This window comes from Cnephaeus nilssonii (assembly GCF_951640355.1).
Source record: "Cnephaeus nilssonii genome assembly, chromosome: X".
Taxonomy (NCBI): Eukaryota; Metazoa; Chordata; class Mammalia; order Chiroptera; family Vespertilionidae; genus Cnephaeus; species Cnephaeus nilssonii.
This window is the reverse complement of record NC_137071.1, coordinates 122,198,069-122,217,819: the sequence shown is the minus strand read 5'-3', so window position 1 is coordinate 122,217,819 and position 19,751 is coordinate 122,198,069. Positions and strand designations below refer to the sequence as shown.

Below are 19,751 nucleotides of genomic sequence, written 5' to 3'. Positions count from 1 at the left end.
GGAAGGAGGGGGTAGTATAGGGTGGGGAGGGGTTAACTCTCTCTTTTTTTATTTTTTTTAAAATATATATTTTACTAGCGTTCCTGTTGCAGGAAAAATCCTGCAATAGGGTTTCCTGCTGCACTCTACCCCGCCCTGCCTCCGCTCCTCCCTTGTCCCCCGGCCCGCCTTCTCCGCCAGCTCGCCCCGCTCTCCTTCCTTCACCCCCGGCCCCGCCTCCGCTCCGCCCTTCTCCTCCCCCCAGCTTGCTTGCTTCTTCACAGCTTTGCTCCCTTCAGCATCTCTTGGCTTCTTTCTATGCTGTCTTGATATGCAAATTAGCTGCCATCTTTGTTGGGGTAATTTGCATACTTGTCCTGATTGGTTGATGGGCATGGCTTGGTTGGTGGGCATGGCTTGGGCATAGCAAAGGTGCGGTCAATTTGCATATTTGTCTATTATATATATTTTATTGATTTTTTACAGAGAGGAAGGGAGAGGGATAGAGAGTTAGAAACATAGAGGCCCGGTGCATGAATTCATGCATGGGTGGGATCCGGCCAGCCTGGCCAGGGGGAGGGGACATGGGCGGTTGGCCGGCCTGCCTGCTGACTGAACTCCTGGTCGAGGGGACAATTTGCGTATTAGCCTTTTATTATATAGGATATACACTGAGTGGCCAGATTATTATGTGTTCAGAGATCATAATTATCTGGCCACTCAGTGTATATGTATGTTTTCATTTCAGAGAGGAAGGGAGAGGGAGGGAGATTGAAATATCAGTGATGAGAGAGAGTCATTGATTGGCTGTCTCCCGCATGCCCCCCTACTGGGGATCGAGCCCGAAGCCCGGGCATGTGCCCTTGATTGGAATCGAACCCGGGACCTTTCAGTCTGCAGGCTGACACTCTATCCACGGAGCCAAACCAGCTAGGGCCATTTGTATTGTCTTTTTAAAAATATGTTTTTATTGATTTCAGAGAGAGGGAGAGGGAAAGATAGAAACATTAATGATGAGAATCATCCATCTGCCACCTCCTGCACGCCTTCTACTGGGGATCAAGCCCACAACCGGGGCATGTGCCCTAATGGGGAAATGGAACCGTGACCTACTGGTTCATAGGTTGATGCTCAACCACTGAGCCATGCCAGCCAGGTTGTATTATCTTTTCTGTTAACACCTGGTCATGTCCTTAGCTTATTGTTCTGTTGGGTTATTAGCCTTTCTCTTTGTGATTCTAGGAACTCTGTATTAGGGTAATTAGCCCTTCGTGATATTAGTTGCAAATTTTTTTTCCCCAATTTGGCATGTCTCTTGTTTATCGCTACAGAACCATTTTTACTTTTACAAAGTTAAATTATCAGTCTTCATGGCCACTTGGTTTTGGGGCCGAGGAAGAGGCCCAGGGTTCTAAGTTGCAGTTACACTTGTCCTGGGATTGCAGCTCTGGCGGTTGCTGAAATGGCTGTCCATGTTCAAGGGCAAGAGATGGGAGATAGCTATTGGTCTTCCAGAGAGCTCTGATTAGCTTGAGGGTTAGTTTGAGATCCTCTGAGAATTGTTCATAATTGATTGCCTCTCAGTTCCCTTCCAACATTCTCAAAGTCTTCAGGGTTTGTCTCTAAGCAGGTGACTGGAAGCCAGGCAATGGTCACAACAGTCAACACCCGTTTAAAAGCTGTCACTAAGCCCCACCAGCGTGGCTTAGCGGTTGAGCGTCGACCAATGAACCAGGAGGTCACTGGTTCGAGTCCCGGTCAGGGCACATGCCCGGGTGTGCAGGAGGCAGTCAGTGATTCTCAGCGTTGATGTTTCTCTCTCTCCCCTTCTCCCTTCTTCTCTGAAATAAAACACATGGGCTGCTTCTCTCTCCTTTGCAGACGGAAGCCCTGCAGCAGCTGCAGAAGGACTCGGAGGCCATCCGCAGCCAGTACGCTCACTACTTTGACCTCTCACTGGTCAATAACGGCGTGGATGAAATCCTTAAGAAACTGCAAGAAGCCTTCGAGCAAGCGTGCAGATCTCCACAGTGGGTGCCCGTCTCCTGGGTTTACTAAGCTTGCAGAAATGGGGCTACCGTATACTCTACTCAGTATTTGGAACTCCACTCCCCTTGCTTTAAGACAAACAGGGTCGCTCCAGCTAGTTTCGTGTCCGCTTCCAGCTCTATGCAACTATCCTAATTAGGCCAGCGGGTGGCAGTCTTATTCAAGCTCCTCAAGGGCTCGGCTCTGGTTTTCCTGCTGCATGGGGCCCCATTGATTTCAAAAGAATCTCTGGAAATTGGGGCAGAAGCACGACCCACATGCAAACGCTCAGCTCATCAAAGACGGTGCTCACAGCGAGGAAAAGACTGGACCCTGTCCCTCTAAAGCCTGCGCTCCTTCACCTTTAATCACGTCTTTACTATGAAGAAAGCCTTTTTTTTACTGCCTTTCTAAAACGCCAAAATGCAACAGCTGTGCGATAGGATGTCTGCTCTAGGAAAACCCTCAAAAGCAATAAAGAGATTCCTGTTAAAATGCCAATGACCTTGTAACTCTCTGGGTTTTTACGTGTACCACAAGCCTCTGACTGGAGAGAAATGCCACCTGCTTTAAGCTCCTGGGGCAGTGGTTCTCAACCTTCCTAATGCCGCGACCCTTGAATACAGTTCCTCATGTGGTGGTGACCCCCAACCATAAAATTATTTTCGTTGCTACTTCATATCTGTCATTTTGCTACTGTTATGAATCGTAATGTAAATATCTGTGTTTTCCGATGGTCTTAGGCGACCCTGCTAGCGGTTCTCAACACACAGGTTGAGAGCCACTGCTGTAGAGCCTAAGACCATCGGAAATCACAGATATTTACATTACGATTCATTAACAGCAAAATTAGTTATGAAGTAGCAACGAAAATAATTTTATGGTTGGGGGTCACCACAATATGAGGAACTGTATTCAAGGGTCGTGTGGCATTAGGAAGGTTGAGAACCACTGTCCTGGAGGATGGCATTGCCACCAGATGCCTCCCTCAAGTGTTGAGCAATCTTTTTAAAAAATATATTTTTATTGATTTTGGAGAGGGAGATAGAAACACCAATGATGAGCCCTAACCAGTTTGGCTTAGTGAATAGAGCATCAGCCCGTGGACTGAAGGGTCCTGGATTCCATTCTGATCAAGGGGATGTACCTTGGTTGTGGGCTTAATCCCCAATAGGGGGCATGCAGGAGGCAGTTTCTCATGGATGTTTCTAACTATCCCTCTCCCTTCCTTCCTCTCTGTAAAAATCAGTAATATATATTTTTTTTAGCCAAAACCGGTTTGGCTCAGTGGATAGAGCGTCAGCCTTTGGACTCAAGGGTCCCAGGTTCGATTCCGGTCAAGGGCATGTACCTTGGTTGCAGGCACATCCCCAGTAGGGGGTGTGCAAGAGGCAGCTGATCGATGTTTCTCTCTATCGATGTTTCTAACTCTCTATCCCTCTCTTCCTCTCTGTAAAAAATCAATAAAAAAATTTAAAAAAATATATATATATATATATATTTTTTTTTTAAAGAAACATCAAATGATGAGAATCATTGATCAGCTGCCTCCTGCACACCCCACACTGGGGATAGAGCCCTTAACCCAGGCATGTGCCCTGACCAGGAATCGAGCTTCCTGGTTCATAGGTCAACACTCAACCACTAAGCCACCTGAACAATCTTAAGGGTCAGAATTATCCTACCTCTTATTTGGGGGGTAGGGTGTGCATGTGCTGGGCAGGGCACAAACTGGTGCACTGAGGCAGGTATGTGTACATGTACATATGCAACATATAAAAAGCACTTTGAGAGCATTGGTGTAAGATTGTCCAGTTTTGCTCCATGGGGAGATAAAGCAAACATTTTTGCTTCTGCTTGCACTGGTCTTGGTTATATGTCTACTAAATCTTACCATTTTTCCCAAGTCACTCCTTTTCTCTTTCTCTTTATTCAAAGACATGGCTTTATTTTTTAAAAATATATTTGTATTGATTTCAGAAAGGGAAAGGGAGAAACATCAATGATGAGAATCATTGATTGCCTGCCTCCTGCATGCCCCCTACTGGGGATCAAGCTTGCAACCTGGCCATGTGCCTGATCAAACCTGGGACCCTTTAGTCCGCAGGCCGACACTGTCCACTGAGCCAAACCGGTTAGGCCACAAGACATGGTTTTAGAGCACTCACATGACTAGCTGCCCAGATTAAACTCTCAAGAGCTGAAATGAGCAACTATTAGGATTACAAACACGACCATGGAAAACCCCCCACCCCGTCCCAAGCCTAGTGTCCACATAAGACTTTACCCATCCCTGGCAGGCATTTAGCTTCCTAATACTTGGAGGCTTACATTCTGGTCACTTGGCGGGGGGACCCAGTCTCTGGGCTTAGTAGGGGGTCCTGGGCACTGGGGTCCTTGCTGCATCTGGAGTCTTCTCCCCATATTGTTTCATGGGTTTTTGGCACCAGATTGGAAACAATCCTAGACCTCACCAAGCCCTTGATTCCTAAACATTCACCCACCACTCCCTCCCCAGGTTCTTGCCACTCGCTGGCCACCATCCCGCTGAGTTGGAGCACTAAGTATTTAGATACTTGAAGGCCTGTCAAGATCTGGCTCTTTGCCCGGCCCACGTGGCTCTGTGGTTGATGGTCAACCTGTAAGCCAGGAGGAGGTCACAGTTCGATTTCCGGTCAGGTCACAGGCCCAGGTTGCAGGCTCGATCCTGTGTGGGGTGTGCAGGAGGCAGCCGATCAATGACTCATCTTTTATGTTTCTCTCTCCCTCCCGCTCTGAAATCAATAAAAATGTTTTAAAAATGTGGCTCTTTCATGCTTCCTCAGGCTTTTCCCAGGCCCCGCCTCCCCCCCCCCCAAAAAAAAAAAAAAAAAACAGGGACACACACACCTTCTGCCAGACACATTGCATAATTAGCATCAAATTTCAAGTCTGACATAAAGGCCCCCTGATTTTTAATCGAAGTGCTTAATATTTTTTGTTCTGCTAGTTTGAGACCCTCATCAAGTAGAAAAGCCAACAGGAATACTTTAAAAAAACATAGTAAGCAAACTTTAATAAGTAAAAATTACAACCACCTTCTCCCAGCAAGGACTGATTGCATCCTTTGAAAAAAAAAGAGGGTAGAAACAAGAGAATACAGGTTGGGTTTTTGTCACGAACACAAGTAGTCAGATGGACTGAGGTACATGAGACTGTACGCAAGCTGGAGTAAGTGCACCCACTGCTAGGCCAGAGGGACAGGAATAGCCGGAAAGGTGGGAGACCAGGAGTCCTTGCCAGCCGTTACCTGGGAGACACGTGGAATAACAAAGGTGGCGCGGACACCAGCCTAGCCCACTGTCCTCACAACACGCTGGAGATTTACCCCAGCAAACAACATGGCTGTCCTAGTCTTTTACTTGCTCTACACCGTTTCACTGTGCGATTGTTGTCAACTTCTTTTTAACAGAAGGGCATGGGGGAGGGAGTCAGAACAGCTGTCAGGAAACGGCTGTGCTGGTTACCAGGCAGTGCAGGGTCTGAAGGCCAGGCTTCCCCACTCCCCCAAGGAGAGAAGTGGGTGGTATCCAATCTGCCTCCTGCACCCGTATCCTTAAAACAGGACAAGATGGGATGGCCACACCAGGTAACATCACTCAGGTCTCGGCTAGCTAAAGTGTGCCTCAGCTCTCACCCTGTAAGAACAAAAGGAACTATGTTTTCTCAATAAGGCTTTAATGTCTCCTCCCAGCTGGGCACAGTGCCTAAGGTGCTCTCCACTAGTCAGAAGTGACTTCCATTTTCATTTTCTTCTTCTTCTTCTTCTTTTTGGTGGTATCACTGTCCTGGGAGAGAGAGAAGAGAAAGCTCACAGAACCTGTTAACATAACAGAACCACTGCCACTCTCCCAAAAGGAAATCGGGGACGCTCCACGCAGGCAAGTAAGCCTTTGCAGGATCTGTGAGGTACCCCGGGTTCAATCATCTTTGAACATAACAAAGCCCTGAGCTTGTCAGTGGTGCCCCGGGGGCCCACTTTTACAAATAGGAGCATTCAGAGTCTCAAGCTCCACACACCCTACCACCTGCCACCCACAGAATTCTAACTATGAGCAGTTACTATCCAATGCCAGGGCCTGCCCGACCAAAGTGGCTCAGGGTTGAACGCTGACCTGTGAACCAGGAGGTCGAGGTTCAATTCTCGGTCAGGTCAGGGCACATGCCCCGGTGGCGGGCTCGATCCCCAGTGGGGGACGTGCCGGAGGCAGCTGATTGATGATTCTCACTCATCATTGATGTTTCTATCTCTCTCTCCCTCCCTCTCTGAAATCAATAAAAATATATTAAAAGTAAAAATGCCAGGGCCTGTCTCTGTACATCCTGTGGGGATAGTGGGGGGAAAAGGCACTCCAGTAATTCGGCACAGCTCCCCAAGTGACCAAACTGGCACCAACTGGGCAATTCAGACAACCCCGCACCTGAGGACTAAGCGAGCTAAGGATCCTGAGCATGTCTATTCTATACACACCCCATCTGCCGGCTCGCCCGCATCCTCCGCAGCGGCTTTGGCCTTCTTGTCCTTCTTCTTCTTTTTCTTCTCCTTTTCCTTCTCCTTCTCCTTGACTGGCTCTGGAGACTCTGGCTCTGGCGAAGTCTCGTCACTTTCACTCTCTCGACTCCGCTGAGGAGACAATGGATCAAATGTTAGATCTCGGGCAAAAATGGATGGGAAAGGTTCAGGAAGTGAAAAGGTAAGAAAAGAGCCCTACTGGGTACACAGGAGGGTCCTTAAGTGTACCAAGGATTCAGAGGCTGGCTCATCCACAAAGAGCAGGAAGCCCGTTTTCCTGGAGGCCAACCTCACTAGGATTACAAGTTGCACTCTATGTCCCCTACGGGTGCCCCTTGAGTCCTCAAAGGTGACAGGCAAGGCAGGAAAAGCTCCTCTAGACAGCTTGCTTCAAGTCACTCGGCCACACGTCATTCTGTGCTGTAATGCCAGTGGTCCCCCACCCCGGGACGCCAAGCTGCCACTTTGAAACACTGAACTGGTGCTGTCTGGGGATAGCTCGCGGGTGGCATTGCTCCTGCTGAGTCCCATACAGCTCCAAGTGTTACAGCCTCCAATTTCAACACGTGTGCCATCACTTGACCCAGGGTGGGGGCCAGAATAACACGCACCCCCCAGTTTCAGTGCTGCCTAAGCTGAGGTGGAAGATGAGGCCAGTCTGATTCCCGAGCCCCCATGTCTCCCAGCAGACACAACAGGAAAGTGATCTGGCACCTACAGAGCCCCCATGAGTACCCTGGGGCACAACACGTCATCTCTCTGTGCATCACGCACCCATGGGGCGGAAGGCCGTGCCAGACTGAGCCAGGATATATGGCTGGACTGCAGTCACCGGGGTAAGCCGCACAGAACCACTTCCCGAAGCGCATTCCAAACTCACCGCCACAGGCCACGTACCTTTGGAGCCTTTATCGGTGTAGCAACCGGCTCTGTCTTCACGGCATCACTGAAAGGAGAGGGAGCCATCGGGTTAGATTCGCTGAACGGCGTTCTGGGGAGGGACTGCTTCACCTGCAGCCAGTCAGAGGTAACTGGCAAGTCTAAAGCCACCATCAAAACACTGACGCTGGACAAAGCAACTCACCACTTACTGTTGCAGACTGACTCCCGAATGGCCGCATGGGCTCCTTGGGTCCCACATTTACCACCCTTCCCCCAACACACCTGCCCCCTCCCCACAGCTTGGCCTCGTGTAGTTGATGTGCTTTGTCCAGGTGGCCAGCATGCTGCATCCACCCCTCCGAGTTCCATATCCCCGTCCCCACTGCCACTGCCATCAAGTGCAGGTGACGCACTCCTGCACGCAGGCACGTGCATGCAGGCAAGCATGCAGTCTGCATGCCCTGGGTCTCCACAGCGTCCTGCTCTCACCTGTAATCAACATACTCCTGTGTCCAGGTGGCGGGTGTGCTGGCTATGGCCTTGCCGTGCTTGTCCAGAAGGCCCTGCTTGATCATCAGCTTCTTCTGACTGGCCTGGTGGACGTTAGGATTTCAACGTCAGGACGGCGTCAACACATATAGCAGGCTGACTGCATGCACACGGCCCAAATCAAGTTTCTCCCTTGTGTATTCTCACCTGGGCCCCAAGCTCTTATATACAGCACTCGGAATTCACCCATCCTTGCCCTGGCCAGTGTTCCCAATGGTTAGAGCGTCAGCCCATGCACCAAGAGGTCTCACATAAATTCCCAGTCAAGGGCACGTACCTGGGTTGCAGGTTTGAGACCCTAGCCGAGGTCAGGGTGCCAGGGTACGTGTGGGAGGCAATCAATTGATGTTTCTCTCTCCTCCTCTCCACTCCCTCCAAATCTCTAAACAGCCTCAGGAGAGGATTAAGAAAAGCCAAACAAATAAACAATAACAAAAAAAACCCACCCATTCTCTTTGATAGGCACCAACACGGGACTTGGTAAAGGTCATGAAGCTTACTGCCTTAGTGAGAGCCTCTGCAGTGTCATTGTGTGGCGCAGGGCCTTTGCACATACTATTCCAGCTGCCCTGGACTTTTCCCTAGCTCATCACCATCTAATCCCTCCCACTGGCAGGGCTCAAGTGAAGCTCCCTTACCCAGATCCCCTCACTGCAGATTCTTGAGGTGCCAGGCACCTCTGCACTTCTTGAGAAACCCTCACCGTGGCTAAAATTCACCATTCTAGCTGAGTGATGCCCAGCTGCTTTCTCCCATCAGACTGAAATCTCTAAGGTCTGAGGCGGGCCAGTTCCTACTCACCATCGACTCCCCCAGAGCCCAGCACAGGGTAAGGCTGTGGCAGGGGGGTCACAACAAGAGCTGCCCAAGTGCTCAACCTAAAAACGCGGCAGGGCACATGACTGGTCCCACTTACCTTTGGACCTAAACCCCACTTCCGAGGGTAAGTGTCTCTTTCCATGATCACTCTCTTGATCTTGGCTACTATCCCATGGTCGCAGGTAGAGATCACTGCTGTGGTCATTAATGCAATAGCTGCAGGTGTCAAAGAAATAAAAGAATGATTTACGCCCAGCCAGTGTGGCTCAGCGGTTGAGCATCGACCTATGAACCAGGAGGTCTCAGTTCGATTCTGGTCAGGGCACATACCCAGGTTGTGGGCTTGATCCCCAGTAGGGGGTGTGCAGGACACAGCTGATCAATGATTTTCTCTCATCATTGATGTTTCTATCTCTTTCACCCTCTCCCATCCTCTCTGAAATCAATACACACACACACACACACACACACAGAGAATGATTTAAAGGGGCAAGACACAATAATTGCTAAGCCCAAATCCCACTGTTTTATATAACTTTTTAAAAGCTCTACTGCCTTAATTGAGGTTCCTTCGCTGAAGATGTACATATGAACATATAGACAAGAAGTGGACTCCGAGACCATGTGGATTCCTGCAACAGAGAGGAATCGACAGGACTACTCCAGCCATGAAGACAGAAGAGAAGCAGTCCAGAGACGGAAGACGCTGACGTCGCCTTGCCATACTAGCAGTCAGCAGCTGTGCGTCACTGCAGGTTGCCCAGGACCAAACCAGAGAGGGTCGGACCTGCATTACCACCATTTGTCCACCATCCAGAACTGAAATGTCATTGCTGACATGTATACATAAGGAACTGTTTGACATTGAAATTGGGTCTCAAAAGAACTGTTGGCCCAGAAAGAAACTCACTACAGACTGATTCATTTGCCTTTCAGCATAACCATTATTGTTTGTCTCATTTTCGGTTCTTATAAGTGTATTTCTAGTAGCACATGATCTCACTCATCTAGGGGAAATGATGAACAACATAGACTGATGAACAAGAACAGACCCAGAAACAAGGAGGCATGGATCAGACTGTCGGGCCTCAGAGGGAGGGGAGGGATAAAGGGGAGAGATCAACCAAAGGAGCTTCCCCTTACCTATGCAGATAGCTTCCCCTTTGGTGGTGATGACCACGATCTCCTGATTGACTTCAATGCCGTCCTCATATCGCAGCACACCCGGAAGCATGATCTTCGCCCCATAGCAGATTGCGTTCACCTACAAGGATGACATCAACCCTGAGAGCCCCAGCCACTGCCTTTACCCCACACCAGAGACAAAGGGGAGGGGGCCTGTGGCCATCTCCCCACATGTGAAATGGGGCCAAGGATAGCCAATGGCTGCAATGAGCATGTGAGGGGACTCTGAGTAACCACCACTCACCACACACTAGGACTTTAAGTAGCAACTCCTCTATGTCTGTGGAACTTAAGGATGTTTTCATTTTAAATCAATGTCTAGCCTTAGTTTCCCTTAATTGCTCTTCTGTTCCTTAATGAGAGTAAACCTTAACAGAACTAGGAGACCTATTAGATCTACTGGGAGATTTGGATAGTGGTCAGAGAATAGGTTCCCAGAGTAACTCGCTAGCAAGATTACCAAGACCTATTGAACCAACTACCTACAGGATTTGGCATAACTTATAGGCCAACAGGTACATGTTAAGGCCACCTCTCCCTGAGTTCAATGGCACTTAATGCATCCTGCTCCACCTGCCTTGTCCTAGCTAGATCTCTTCTGTTGATGCCCATGGGTTCGATTCCCGGTCAAGGGTACAGACCTCGGTTGCAAACTTGATCTCTGGCCCCAGTCAGGGCGCATGCAGGAGGCAACCAACTGATGTGTCCCTCTCACATCAACATTTCTTTCTCCCCATTCTTCCTCCCCATCACTCTCAAAGAAAAAAAAAATCAATAGAAAAAATATCCTCGAGTGATGATCTTTTTTAAAAAATTCTATATAACAGGATTTGAATATGAATGATAAACCTCAAATTATTTAATACAGAAATTTATATTCTTCAAAGTCAGAGAATATTTGTTGCTACATAATGTTGGACAAAAACTTGGTTATGCAGCTGGGCACAAAGACAACCTTAATTTATAAAAGGCTCTTCTCTGACCATTAGAAATAAAAAGGCTATTTTTAAAATTCTGGACTACTTGGAAGAGAAGTAACTTATATTTGAAGCTCTACAGTCTCAACTTTTTATCCCCATCAAAACAACCTTTTCTTGCAGCAATTTAAATAAGATCCATTTATTACACACATGTAGAACTACCAGGTTATGGGAAAGCAAATTCCATGTACCACAGATAAGTCTATTTCTTGAACCAAGTTACTTTGGGAAAACTCGTAGGTAAATGTTTAATTAATTTGCCTCACTTAAAAATAGAATTAGACCTAGCATTAAACTTCTACGTTAATTCAGTATATTTGGTTCTGATTTAATAAAAAAGTTAATCATAAATGCTTCATTAAAAAACAAAAAGGAGCTGAAACCGGTTTGGCTCAGTGGATAGAGCGTCGGCCTGCGGACTGAAGGGTCCCAGGTTCGATTCCGGTCAAGGGCATGTACTTTGGTTGCGGGCACATCCCCAGTGGGGGTGTGTGCAAGAGGCAGCTGATCAATGTTTCTCTCTCATCGATGTTTCTAACTCTATCCCTCTCTCTTCCTCTCTGTAAAAAACCAATAAAATATATTTAAAATTAAAAAAAAAAAGGAAAAAGAACCCAGTGTACAACTTACAAAACAAAAAGCAGAAACCCCAAGGAATTTAAGTTGACGTCATGTTTCACCTCTTTAAAGAGAAAGTTTTCTGAACATGGACCACATCTCAGCTGTGAAGTCACGCTTTGTCCAAACATGGACTTGAAACCCAGAACTTACTGCGCTGTCTTTCATAACCAGCCGTTTATGAGATGTCAACAGCTTTTCCAGAGGGTAAACAACTCGCCGCAGGTAACTCTCATCCTTGTGGTTATCGTACAGCCACTGGGCATCGAGCACGTCGTGCATTGTCACCATGTGGTCCTGGAAAAGCAGCCATGTATGAAAATTATTCATTGTCACTGGATCTCAAATAGCACAACAGACTCCACGCTTCCAAAGTCGGAATGAACTGAGTCTTCTGCTAACCCAAGCTCATTAGTCTTCGGTCCCTTCAGAACCTCATCTCTCTTGGATACCTTTAACCTGCTGATGTGTTTCCATCTGAGCAAGCATTTTTGTAGGCTGGGAGTAAGTGAATAGAACAATGTTTTCTATCCGGTCATCTCCCCTGGCCTGTGTTTCAATGTCCCAAAGTTTAATTAACAGAACAGGGAAGTTGCCCTGAACTGAACTCAACACTTTGGAAATTGCCTTTTCCAGGTTGTGAAGCAGGTGGCGTTCCACCAGGAGCTAGAATATACAGGGTGGGGGGCAAAAGTTGGTTTATAGTTGTGTGGAAAATAATACAGTAATTACTAAGTAATAAACTGTTTCGTGTACTCACAACTGTAGACCTACTTATGCCCCACCCTGTATCAAGTACCAGCTCTAAAACTGCTAGGCCCGCGATGGTGTGTACCTTCTCGCTCATGACTCCAGAACGAATCCGCCGAAGTTCCTGCATCTGACCGCCAACTCCCAGTAACAAACCAAGGTGTACACACAGCGTCCGAATGTAGGTGCCGGCCTCACAGCTCACCCAAAAGATTCCTAAGATACACACACACAAAAGTAGCCCACATTGTCCAAAGTAAACCCGCCACCAGTTGAGAAACCCCGAGTTATTCTCTATCTGAGCCAGAGAGACTGAAGATGACAGACACAGGCCATGACTGCGCCATGTACTAAAGGACATCTACTTTGAACAACAGAGTATAATTCTCAAGAATCCATTTCTACCCATGCATGCACGGCCTATTGAGCTCCTCACAGGCCTAGTGACCCACCTAATCTTCTTTCAGGATCATACTCAACCATTTTGCTCTCGTAGATGGTCCGCACTCGGAGTTGCCTCTTGACTGCAGCAATAAGTGGGGGACGCTGGAATAAGGCGCCCGTCAGAGTTTCTAGAGCCTGAGAATAAGCACAAACCGAAACGACGACTCTCATTGCATGGACTCTCCAATAACATCAAAGGGCATTATTTGGGGGAGTTGGAGGACACAATTGAAACACACAAGATTCCTGTCAGTCATTTAAGGTCTAAAACGCCCTTTCAAATGTTTGCTTCTTTCTTCAACTACACAGGGATGGCTCCGTGCTGAGGCAGAACTCTCTCCTCAGAAGGGACATTGCCGGAAGTGCCCCTGCCACCTGTGATCACCAGTCCAGGCTGCGACGGCAGCCCGCTCCAAAGGGCACGAGAGAGGCCAGCCAGGAAAGCTGACCTGTCTCCACATGCCTAGGGGCTTCAGAGATGCAAGTCACCAAAAGATGCCCTCCCTAGAATTCCACTTACCCTAGCAAGCTGAGTCCCCCCTTCAATAGCATTGTGCAGCCGGACAATTCCCACATACTCTTTGCCTGAAAAATGACAAAAGAGTAGTCAGGTGTGGCCACTGACTTTTCTGTATTTTTTTATATACTCCTATCTCATCGCTCCTATTTTGTGCAGCGGGAAAAGCAGGCAATTGGACCTTCTTGTTTCTGTAAAATTTGCATTAAGACCCATTTCCTGGTGCAGGTGTGGGAAAGGGATGCAAACACTATCTCTCACTCCCTTTGAGTTCGACGTTCAATGTGCCGACAAGGACAGTTGAAGAAGCCAGTGTGGAGCCTGCCTGGGAAAAACTGCAAGGTCAAGGCAGAGAATCTTCCCACATGAAAATGCAGGAAGAGCACTTTATTTCTTTTTAATCCTCACCCTAGGATATTTTTCCATTGATTTTTAGAGAGAGTGGAAAAGACAGAGAAATATCATTGTGAGAGAAAGGCATGATGGTTTGCCTTCTGCACACGCCCTGATCAGGGCCCCGGGCCCGGGAGGAGCCTGCAACTGAGCTGTGTGCCCTTCACTGAGATATGTGCCCTTGACCAGCATCAAACCCAGGACGCTTAGCTGATGCTCTATCCACTGAGCCAAACTGGCTAGGGTGGGAAGGGCACTTTAGACAGAAGCAGCATTATCGTGTCAGATGAGCCCAAAGTGATAAGCTGAGCTGGACTGCCTCAGTGCTAGGAACAGACATGGCTGGCTCAATGTACACATGCCTAGTAACCTAGCACTGAGATAAGGCAGACAAGTAGCACAGAAGGTGCACAGAAAACTAGGAATTTTTTTTTAAACTAATGAAGAAATCGATTTCAAAAGCCAAAACGTGGAAGGGAAAAGAAACACGGAAAACCTTCCAGTGGCAAATTAGCTACCTCTCCCATACATACCTGCACTCTGCTGCGATTTTACCAAGCGAGTGGCTCGTTCTATGCACACGATTAAACAGCCGGTCACTTTGGGATCCAGAGTACCACTGTGTCCTGTCTTCTCCACCCGAAGTATTCGTCGGATCCAGGCTACCACCTCGTGGGAAGAGGGGTTAGAGGGCTTGTCAAGATTAATGAACCCTGTCCTAGAATGGAAAAGAAATTACTGGGCATTGGTTCTGGTCCCCTAAGCAAAACTGAATCTGAAGAGTAAAAGAGAATCCACCATGGGTACCGGCGATGAGATTTAGGGCCATGCCATTCTAAGATGCCACTACCTCCTTAGATAACTGATGCTAAAAGGTGTCATTCTGAAAAGAACAGAAGTTAGAACAGTGCTCGCTCCAAACACACTTACCTGATATAATCGCCAATCTCCCTCTTCAGAGGATTTGAACCACAAGGAAGAGGCGTATAGTGTGTCGTCCTTATATTTAGCTTATCAAAATTCTAGAAAGCAACCATACAACACAAAACAAACTATTGATACATGTCAAACAAGAAATGAGCACCCACCATCAATTGTGATATGGTTACCCTTCAAGTTCACAAACTTGATTTTGCTGCTGTATTTTCGCTATCTGCTGTGACAGACTGGTAAGCCTCCTTCTAGACCAGAAAAATGACTCATGGGCAGTAAGACAAATGTGATCACTCCTCTAGAAAGAGACTCTTTGGGGTGCTACAGATCAGACTGGGCTTCACTATGCAGGTTTAGGAGTCAAGTATGGACTAGCTTTTCTTTCTCAGGGACAAAACATAGCCAAGTCGGGGAGGACTGGCAGCAATGTTTCTCAAACGCGGCTAGCCTGTTCTTCCTCCAAATGCTCCTCTCTCTGCTCGTCTCGTGTCTGTTCTTTGTTACTCTCCTTTCTGAGGCGCAATCACTGGCCTGAAAGCACCCACCTCACTTGAAGCCCACCTTTCATATCACCCGCCCCCAGTTTAGTCTTGTTATGGTGTTTACCACAAAGAGCAATTCTTGTTAACTATTGCCCACCCCTAGATTTTCAGTTCAGTAGAGACATTGCCTACCAGGTTCACTAGCATATTCCCAGGGCCTGCAATAGAAAAGCAGATGCTATCTAAACGGCAGGCACATCTGGCTGCGCAGAAACTCAACTGTGTTGAATTATATAAACAAAGCTCATTCCTTTCTAACAATGTTTTATTAAAACACTTTGTCAAGGGGTGTTCTCAGGAACCTTTTCTACCTTAACCTTTCCTCACAATCTCAGAGCTGGTGCCTATTCAGTCCTTTATGAAACTTGTTAATTCAACTCATTAGTAAACTACCTTATTTTTTTAAAAATATATTTTATTGATTTTTTACAGAGAGGAAGGGAGAGAGCTAGAAACATCGATGAGAGAAAAACATCGACCAGCCGCCTCCTGCACACCCATCAGGGATGCGCCCACAACCAATGTACATGCCCTTGGCCGGAATCGAACCCGAGACCCTTCAGTCCGCAGACCGACGCTCTATCCACTGAGCCAAACCGGTTTCGGCTAAACTACCTTATTTAAAACCCAATATAATAATCAATCATTTCTAGAGGACATGTTACATGCCAGGCACTATGGCTAAACATGTTTTATGGATTGCCGTTGGCTTGTCTTCCTAAAAGATATTATGAGCAAACAGCCTCAGAGAGGTGAAATCACTGGCCCAAGGTCACACACTGCCCATGCTCCTCAAGCACTAAAGTAGTCCTACTCCATGTGTGGCCCACAAACTGGACCAGTCGGTCAAGTGAAGTACAGAAAACAAGAACTAATTGCTTATAAACTTTGATAGCAATTTGATGTTGTTTTGACATTCTAACTGTATTCTAGGACTGTGCTGGGTGCACTGGAAATGAAAACAAACAAAAGGAAACCTGGTCCTTCATCTCAGACCTTGGGGAACACTGCTTAGACTATCACCTGGCACTTCCTAAGTGAAGGATGCTAGCATTAAGAACTCTTAAGGGCCCTAGCCGGCTTGGCTCAGTGGATAGAGCATCGGCCTGCAGACCAAAGGGTCCCAGGTTCGATTCCAGCCAAGGGCACACGCCTAGGTTGCAGGTTCAATCCCCAGTAAGGAGCGTGCAGGAGGCAGCCCATCAATGATTCTCTCATCACTGATGTCTCTATCTCTCTCTCCCTCTCCTTTTTTCTCTGAAATCAATAAAAATGTTTAAAAAAAGAACTCTTAATGAACTGTTTAACCTTTAGAAATAATGTCAAAGCCAGGCACTGACCTCATGCACAACCTTAGCCACATACCTTTAGCAACAGGGGCCACTGAGACGTGTCCAACTGAGCCACTTTGGATTCAGGTTTGATGAGAAATTCTCCAACGTGTTGGATTTCCTTCCAAGGACAGAAACACACTCTATTAGACTTCCCACCGGATTCTGCACAATTCCATTATTACCACCAAAGCCTACGCCCCTTCAACAGGAAACCAGCTACATAGTCTATGCCTCTTCACTGGAAACCACAAGGGAAAGAGAAGAAATAAGCCAGGACCTCAGAAGGGTCTAGGTATTTAAAGAGAAAGAGGGATGGTGGGTCTGCAGGTGGAATAAGAAAGAAAATTTCAGGGAAAGCAGTTGGTGTGGCCAACACCACTTAGTGAGCTGTATGTGATGGGAGAGAGTTAGGTTGGCTGGGGTCTTGTACAACGACCACCCAATTCTAACCCATTCCTTCAAAACCTCTGCAAAGAGTTTAATTTGTTACCTAAGTTTTGCTTTTAGTCAAAACAAAGTTAAAGACATATTCCTACTCACTGCAACATCTTCTTCTGGTAATGACTTGGACTCTTTTTTCTTTTTATGCTTCTTGGGCAAAGGAACTGCTAAAAAACAAACACACACGAGATTTGGGAGTTCTTTCCGAAAATAAAGGCAATGACGTTTAAAATAGGGAACGAACCAGGGCAGGTAGGCGATGGATGTTTGGTGTACAATTACTTGGGAAAACAAAGTGTGTAAGGCCAAACGCGCGGGTTGCGTGGCTCGGTAACAGACGAGAAGCGGTCGCACGTGTCAGCTCCCATTAAGTTCACCACGTGGCGGGGCTCCGTGCTGCAGAAGCGCTCGGCCCGCGCGTGCCGGAAAGTTCCATAAGTGACTCCTCGACTATCCCCGCGTGTTTGCGACCTCCAGAACTTTCTTGCGTGTCAAAGCTACGCCCGAGCCCCTCCACCCCTTTTCTTCCGCACCCATTGCGACCATCCTTCCCTCCCTTGCCCCGGAGCGCTGCCGGCGGCGTCTGGGCTGCCGGCTGCACCGGTGCCGGTCTCCTGCCGCTGCAGGGTGCACGCCAGCAGGGCCGTCGCCTTTCCTTGGCGACCCAGGCCCTAAGAAGGTTGTGCTGTCAGCGGGAGGCCCGGGCCTCGTAGCGCCGGCTCATCGCGAGGGCCTCCCGCGTTCTTGCCCTAAGCCGTGGAGCCAAGGCCAAGAGGCAAGGCTGGCAGGAGGCTCGGCAGCGACCGGACCCGCGGGGCAACTGGAGCTAACGGAGAGCTCCTGCTGCGACGCCGGCCCCCGACCCAGGATCTCCGAGGCAGCAAAGCTGGCCCCAGGCGGGAAAACAGCCAAAGCAATCGTGACAGAACGACCCTTACCTTCCATATCCGCCATGTTCCCCGGCAGAGCGTGCGAGCCGCGTGAGCCACCGCCAAAAGAGCGAGTCTAGACTCCCACCGCCCAGAGGCCCCGCCGCTAGAACCCGCCCACCTGTGCGCCTCCCCGTGCGTGCCGCGCCGCGGGGCGGGGCCAGGAGGAAGGGGCCCGTGCCGCGCGCGGGCCACCTGCGCAATCTCATTGGCTGTCTTCTCCCCAGCGGTGGCGCGCCTGCGCCTGCGCGTGCGCTTTGGGTCGCGGCCCCCGCCCTTGGCAGCTGGGCTGGGAAGAGCGCAGCCCCCGCAGGCAGCGCGTAGCCTGTGGGCGTGGCCTCGGCCGCTGTTGATCTACCTTCGCTGGGTTTAACCCGGACTTGGGCACCTGGGCACCCCGCTGAGTACTCCATTCGCTGTAGCTTGTTGCTGCCTCTCGCCCGCCGACCCTTTAAGGTTGCTATCGGATCAGTCCCGATAGAAAAAGGAAGACGTTAAGGTAAAGAGAGGTTGAAAGCCCTTTGCTACTTGCAGTTTCTCATGCAGCTGCAGAGTCGCTGGCCAATAGGAATGGAGTGCGAGCCACTCGTGGACTTTTAAATTTTCTAGCAGCCACATGGAGAAAAAAAAAAAGTAAAACGATAAAGTTGAAAATTATTTTAATGATGCATTTTATTTAACCCAGCCATCCAAAATATTATTTCAACATGTAAGCAAGACACAATAGTATGAAGGGGATATTTTACTATTTTTTTTTTGTACCAGGTCTTTCCGGTTTGTGTTTTACACTTAGCACACCTCGATTTGAACTCCACCATGGGGGTCCATGTCTAGTGCTCAATAGTCCCAGGTTGCGGAATTGCACAGTTAGGAAGCCGCTCCTGGTTCAAGACCTCTGCGCTTCTATCTTTGGTGTTCTCCCTTTTCTATCTCTCAAGTGGGGCGGGGGGAGGGGGGGGCGGGGGTTCTTAACCTTGCCTCTCTGGACGTGATGGATCCCTGGTTACTTATTTTTTAAATATATTTTATTGATTTCAGAGAGGAAGGGAGAGGGAGAAAGCGATAGAAACATCAATGATGAGGATCATTGATCAGCTACCTCCTGCACGCTCCCTACTGGGGATCGAGCCCACAACCACGGGCATGTGCCCTTGAAGGGATTTGAATCCAGGACCCTTCAGTCCACAGGCTGACGCTCTATCCACTGAGCAAAACGAGCTAGGGCCCTAGTTATTTCTTTATTGGCGATTGTAAAGGGTGCCTTTTGCCATTATCTTTTCTAATGAGTTGCTGCTGACAGAAGAGGGCAGTCATTGCTTTTCTTCCAATCCTTCTCTGCCAACCAAAGAATAGAAAATTTTCCATTTTATTTTACTGTGGCTTAAAACAGATGATTGGTTTTTCCTCAGGTAAGTTTTACTCTATCAAGAATTTATTTTGATGTGTGCCAAAGTAATGATAATAACGATTTAAATTTACTTTTTATAGATAACCAAAGCCCCCAGTATCAACCAATCCATGAGCAGTTCATTACTTCCCCCATTATTTTATAATATCCCATTGGTACAAGTTTGGCTGAATAGGTTTGAAGTATTCATTGATGGTTCTTTTATGGGGTTCATCTTTCTCCAACACTCATCTGATCTGTTAGCAAAGCCTGTCTGTCATCTTTGCTTTCAAAAGAGATGCAGAGCCCAGCTGGCGTGGCTCAGTGGTTGAGCGTTGATCTATGAACCAGGAGGTCACGGATGGATTCCTGATCAGGGCACATGCCCGGGTTGTGAGTTCAGTCCCCAGTGGGGGGGGGGGGGGGGGGTCGGGAGGCAGCTGATCAATAATTCTCTCTCATCATTGATGTTTTTATTTCTCTCTCCCT

At 48.1% G+C, this 19,751-nt stretch overlaps 2 protein-coding genes across 3 annotated transcripts in view; one reads left to right on the top strand and one right to left on the bottom strand.

Annotated features, from left to right (window-relative positions):
* MPP1 (MAGUK p55 scaffold protein 1) overlaps positions 1-2,525 on the top strand; it is a 39,398-nt gene extending 36,873 nt beyond the window's left edge. The window contains exon 12 of the mRNA XM_079765750.1: positions 1,861-2,525. Within this exon, the coding sequence (XP_079621876.1) occupies positions 1,861-2,037 (177 nt within the window). The 3' untranslated portion in view covers positions 2,038-2,525. The remainder of the gene's footprint in view (positions 1-1,860) is intronic.
* A 2,574-nt stretch (positions 2,526-5,099) lies between these two features.
* Positions 5,100-18,014, bottom strand: DKC1 (dyskerin pseudouridine synthase 1). Of its 2 annotated transcripts, none has more exons than XM_079765993.1 (15): positions 17,885-18,014; positions 17,046-17,113; positions 16,537-16,623; positions 14,627-14,718; positions 14,230-14,414; positions 13,307-13,371; positions 12,795-12,921; positions 12,428-12,558; positions 11,746-11,889; positions 9,953-10,073; positions 8,907-9,025; positions 7,931-8,034; positions 7,457-7,505; positions 6,518-6,670; positions 5,100-5,834 (listed from the first exon to the last, which is right to left on the bottom strand). In XM_079765993.1, exons 1-15 carry the CDS (start codon positions 17,898-17,900, stop codon positions 5,769-5,771), a joined length of 1,527 nt encoding a protein of 508 aa, XP_079622119.1. In that variant the 5' UTR covers positions 17,901-18,014; the 3' UTR covers positions 5,100-5,768. The 2 variants fall into 2 exon arrangements, with proteins under 2 accessions (XP_079622119.1, XP_079622118.1); XM_079765992.1 differs by having other exon boundaries at positions 17,046-17,110; positions 17,885-17,949.
* Positions 18,015-19,751: the final 1,737 nt, after the last annotated feature.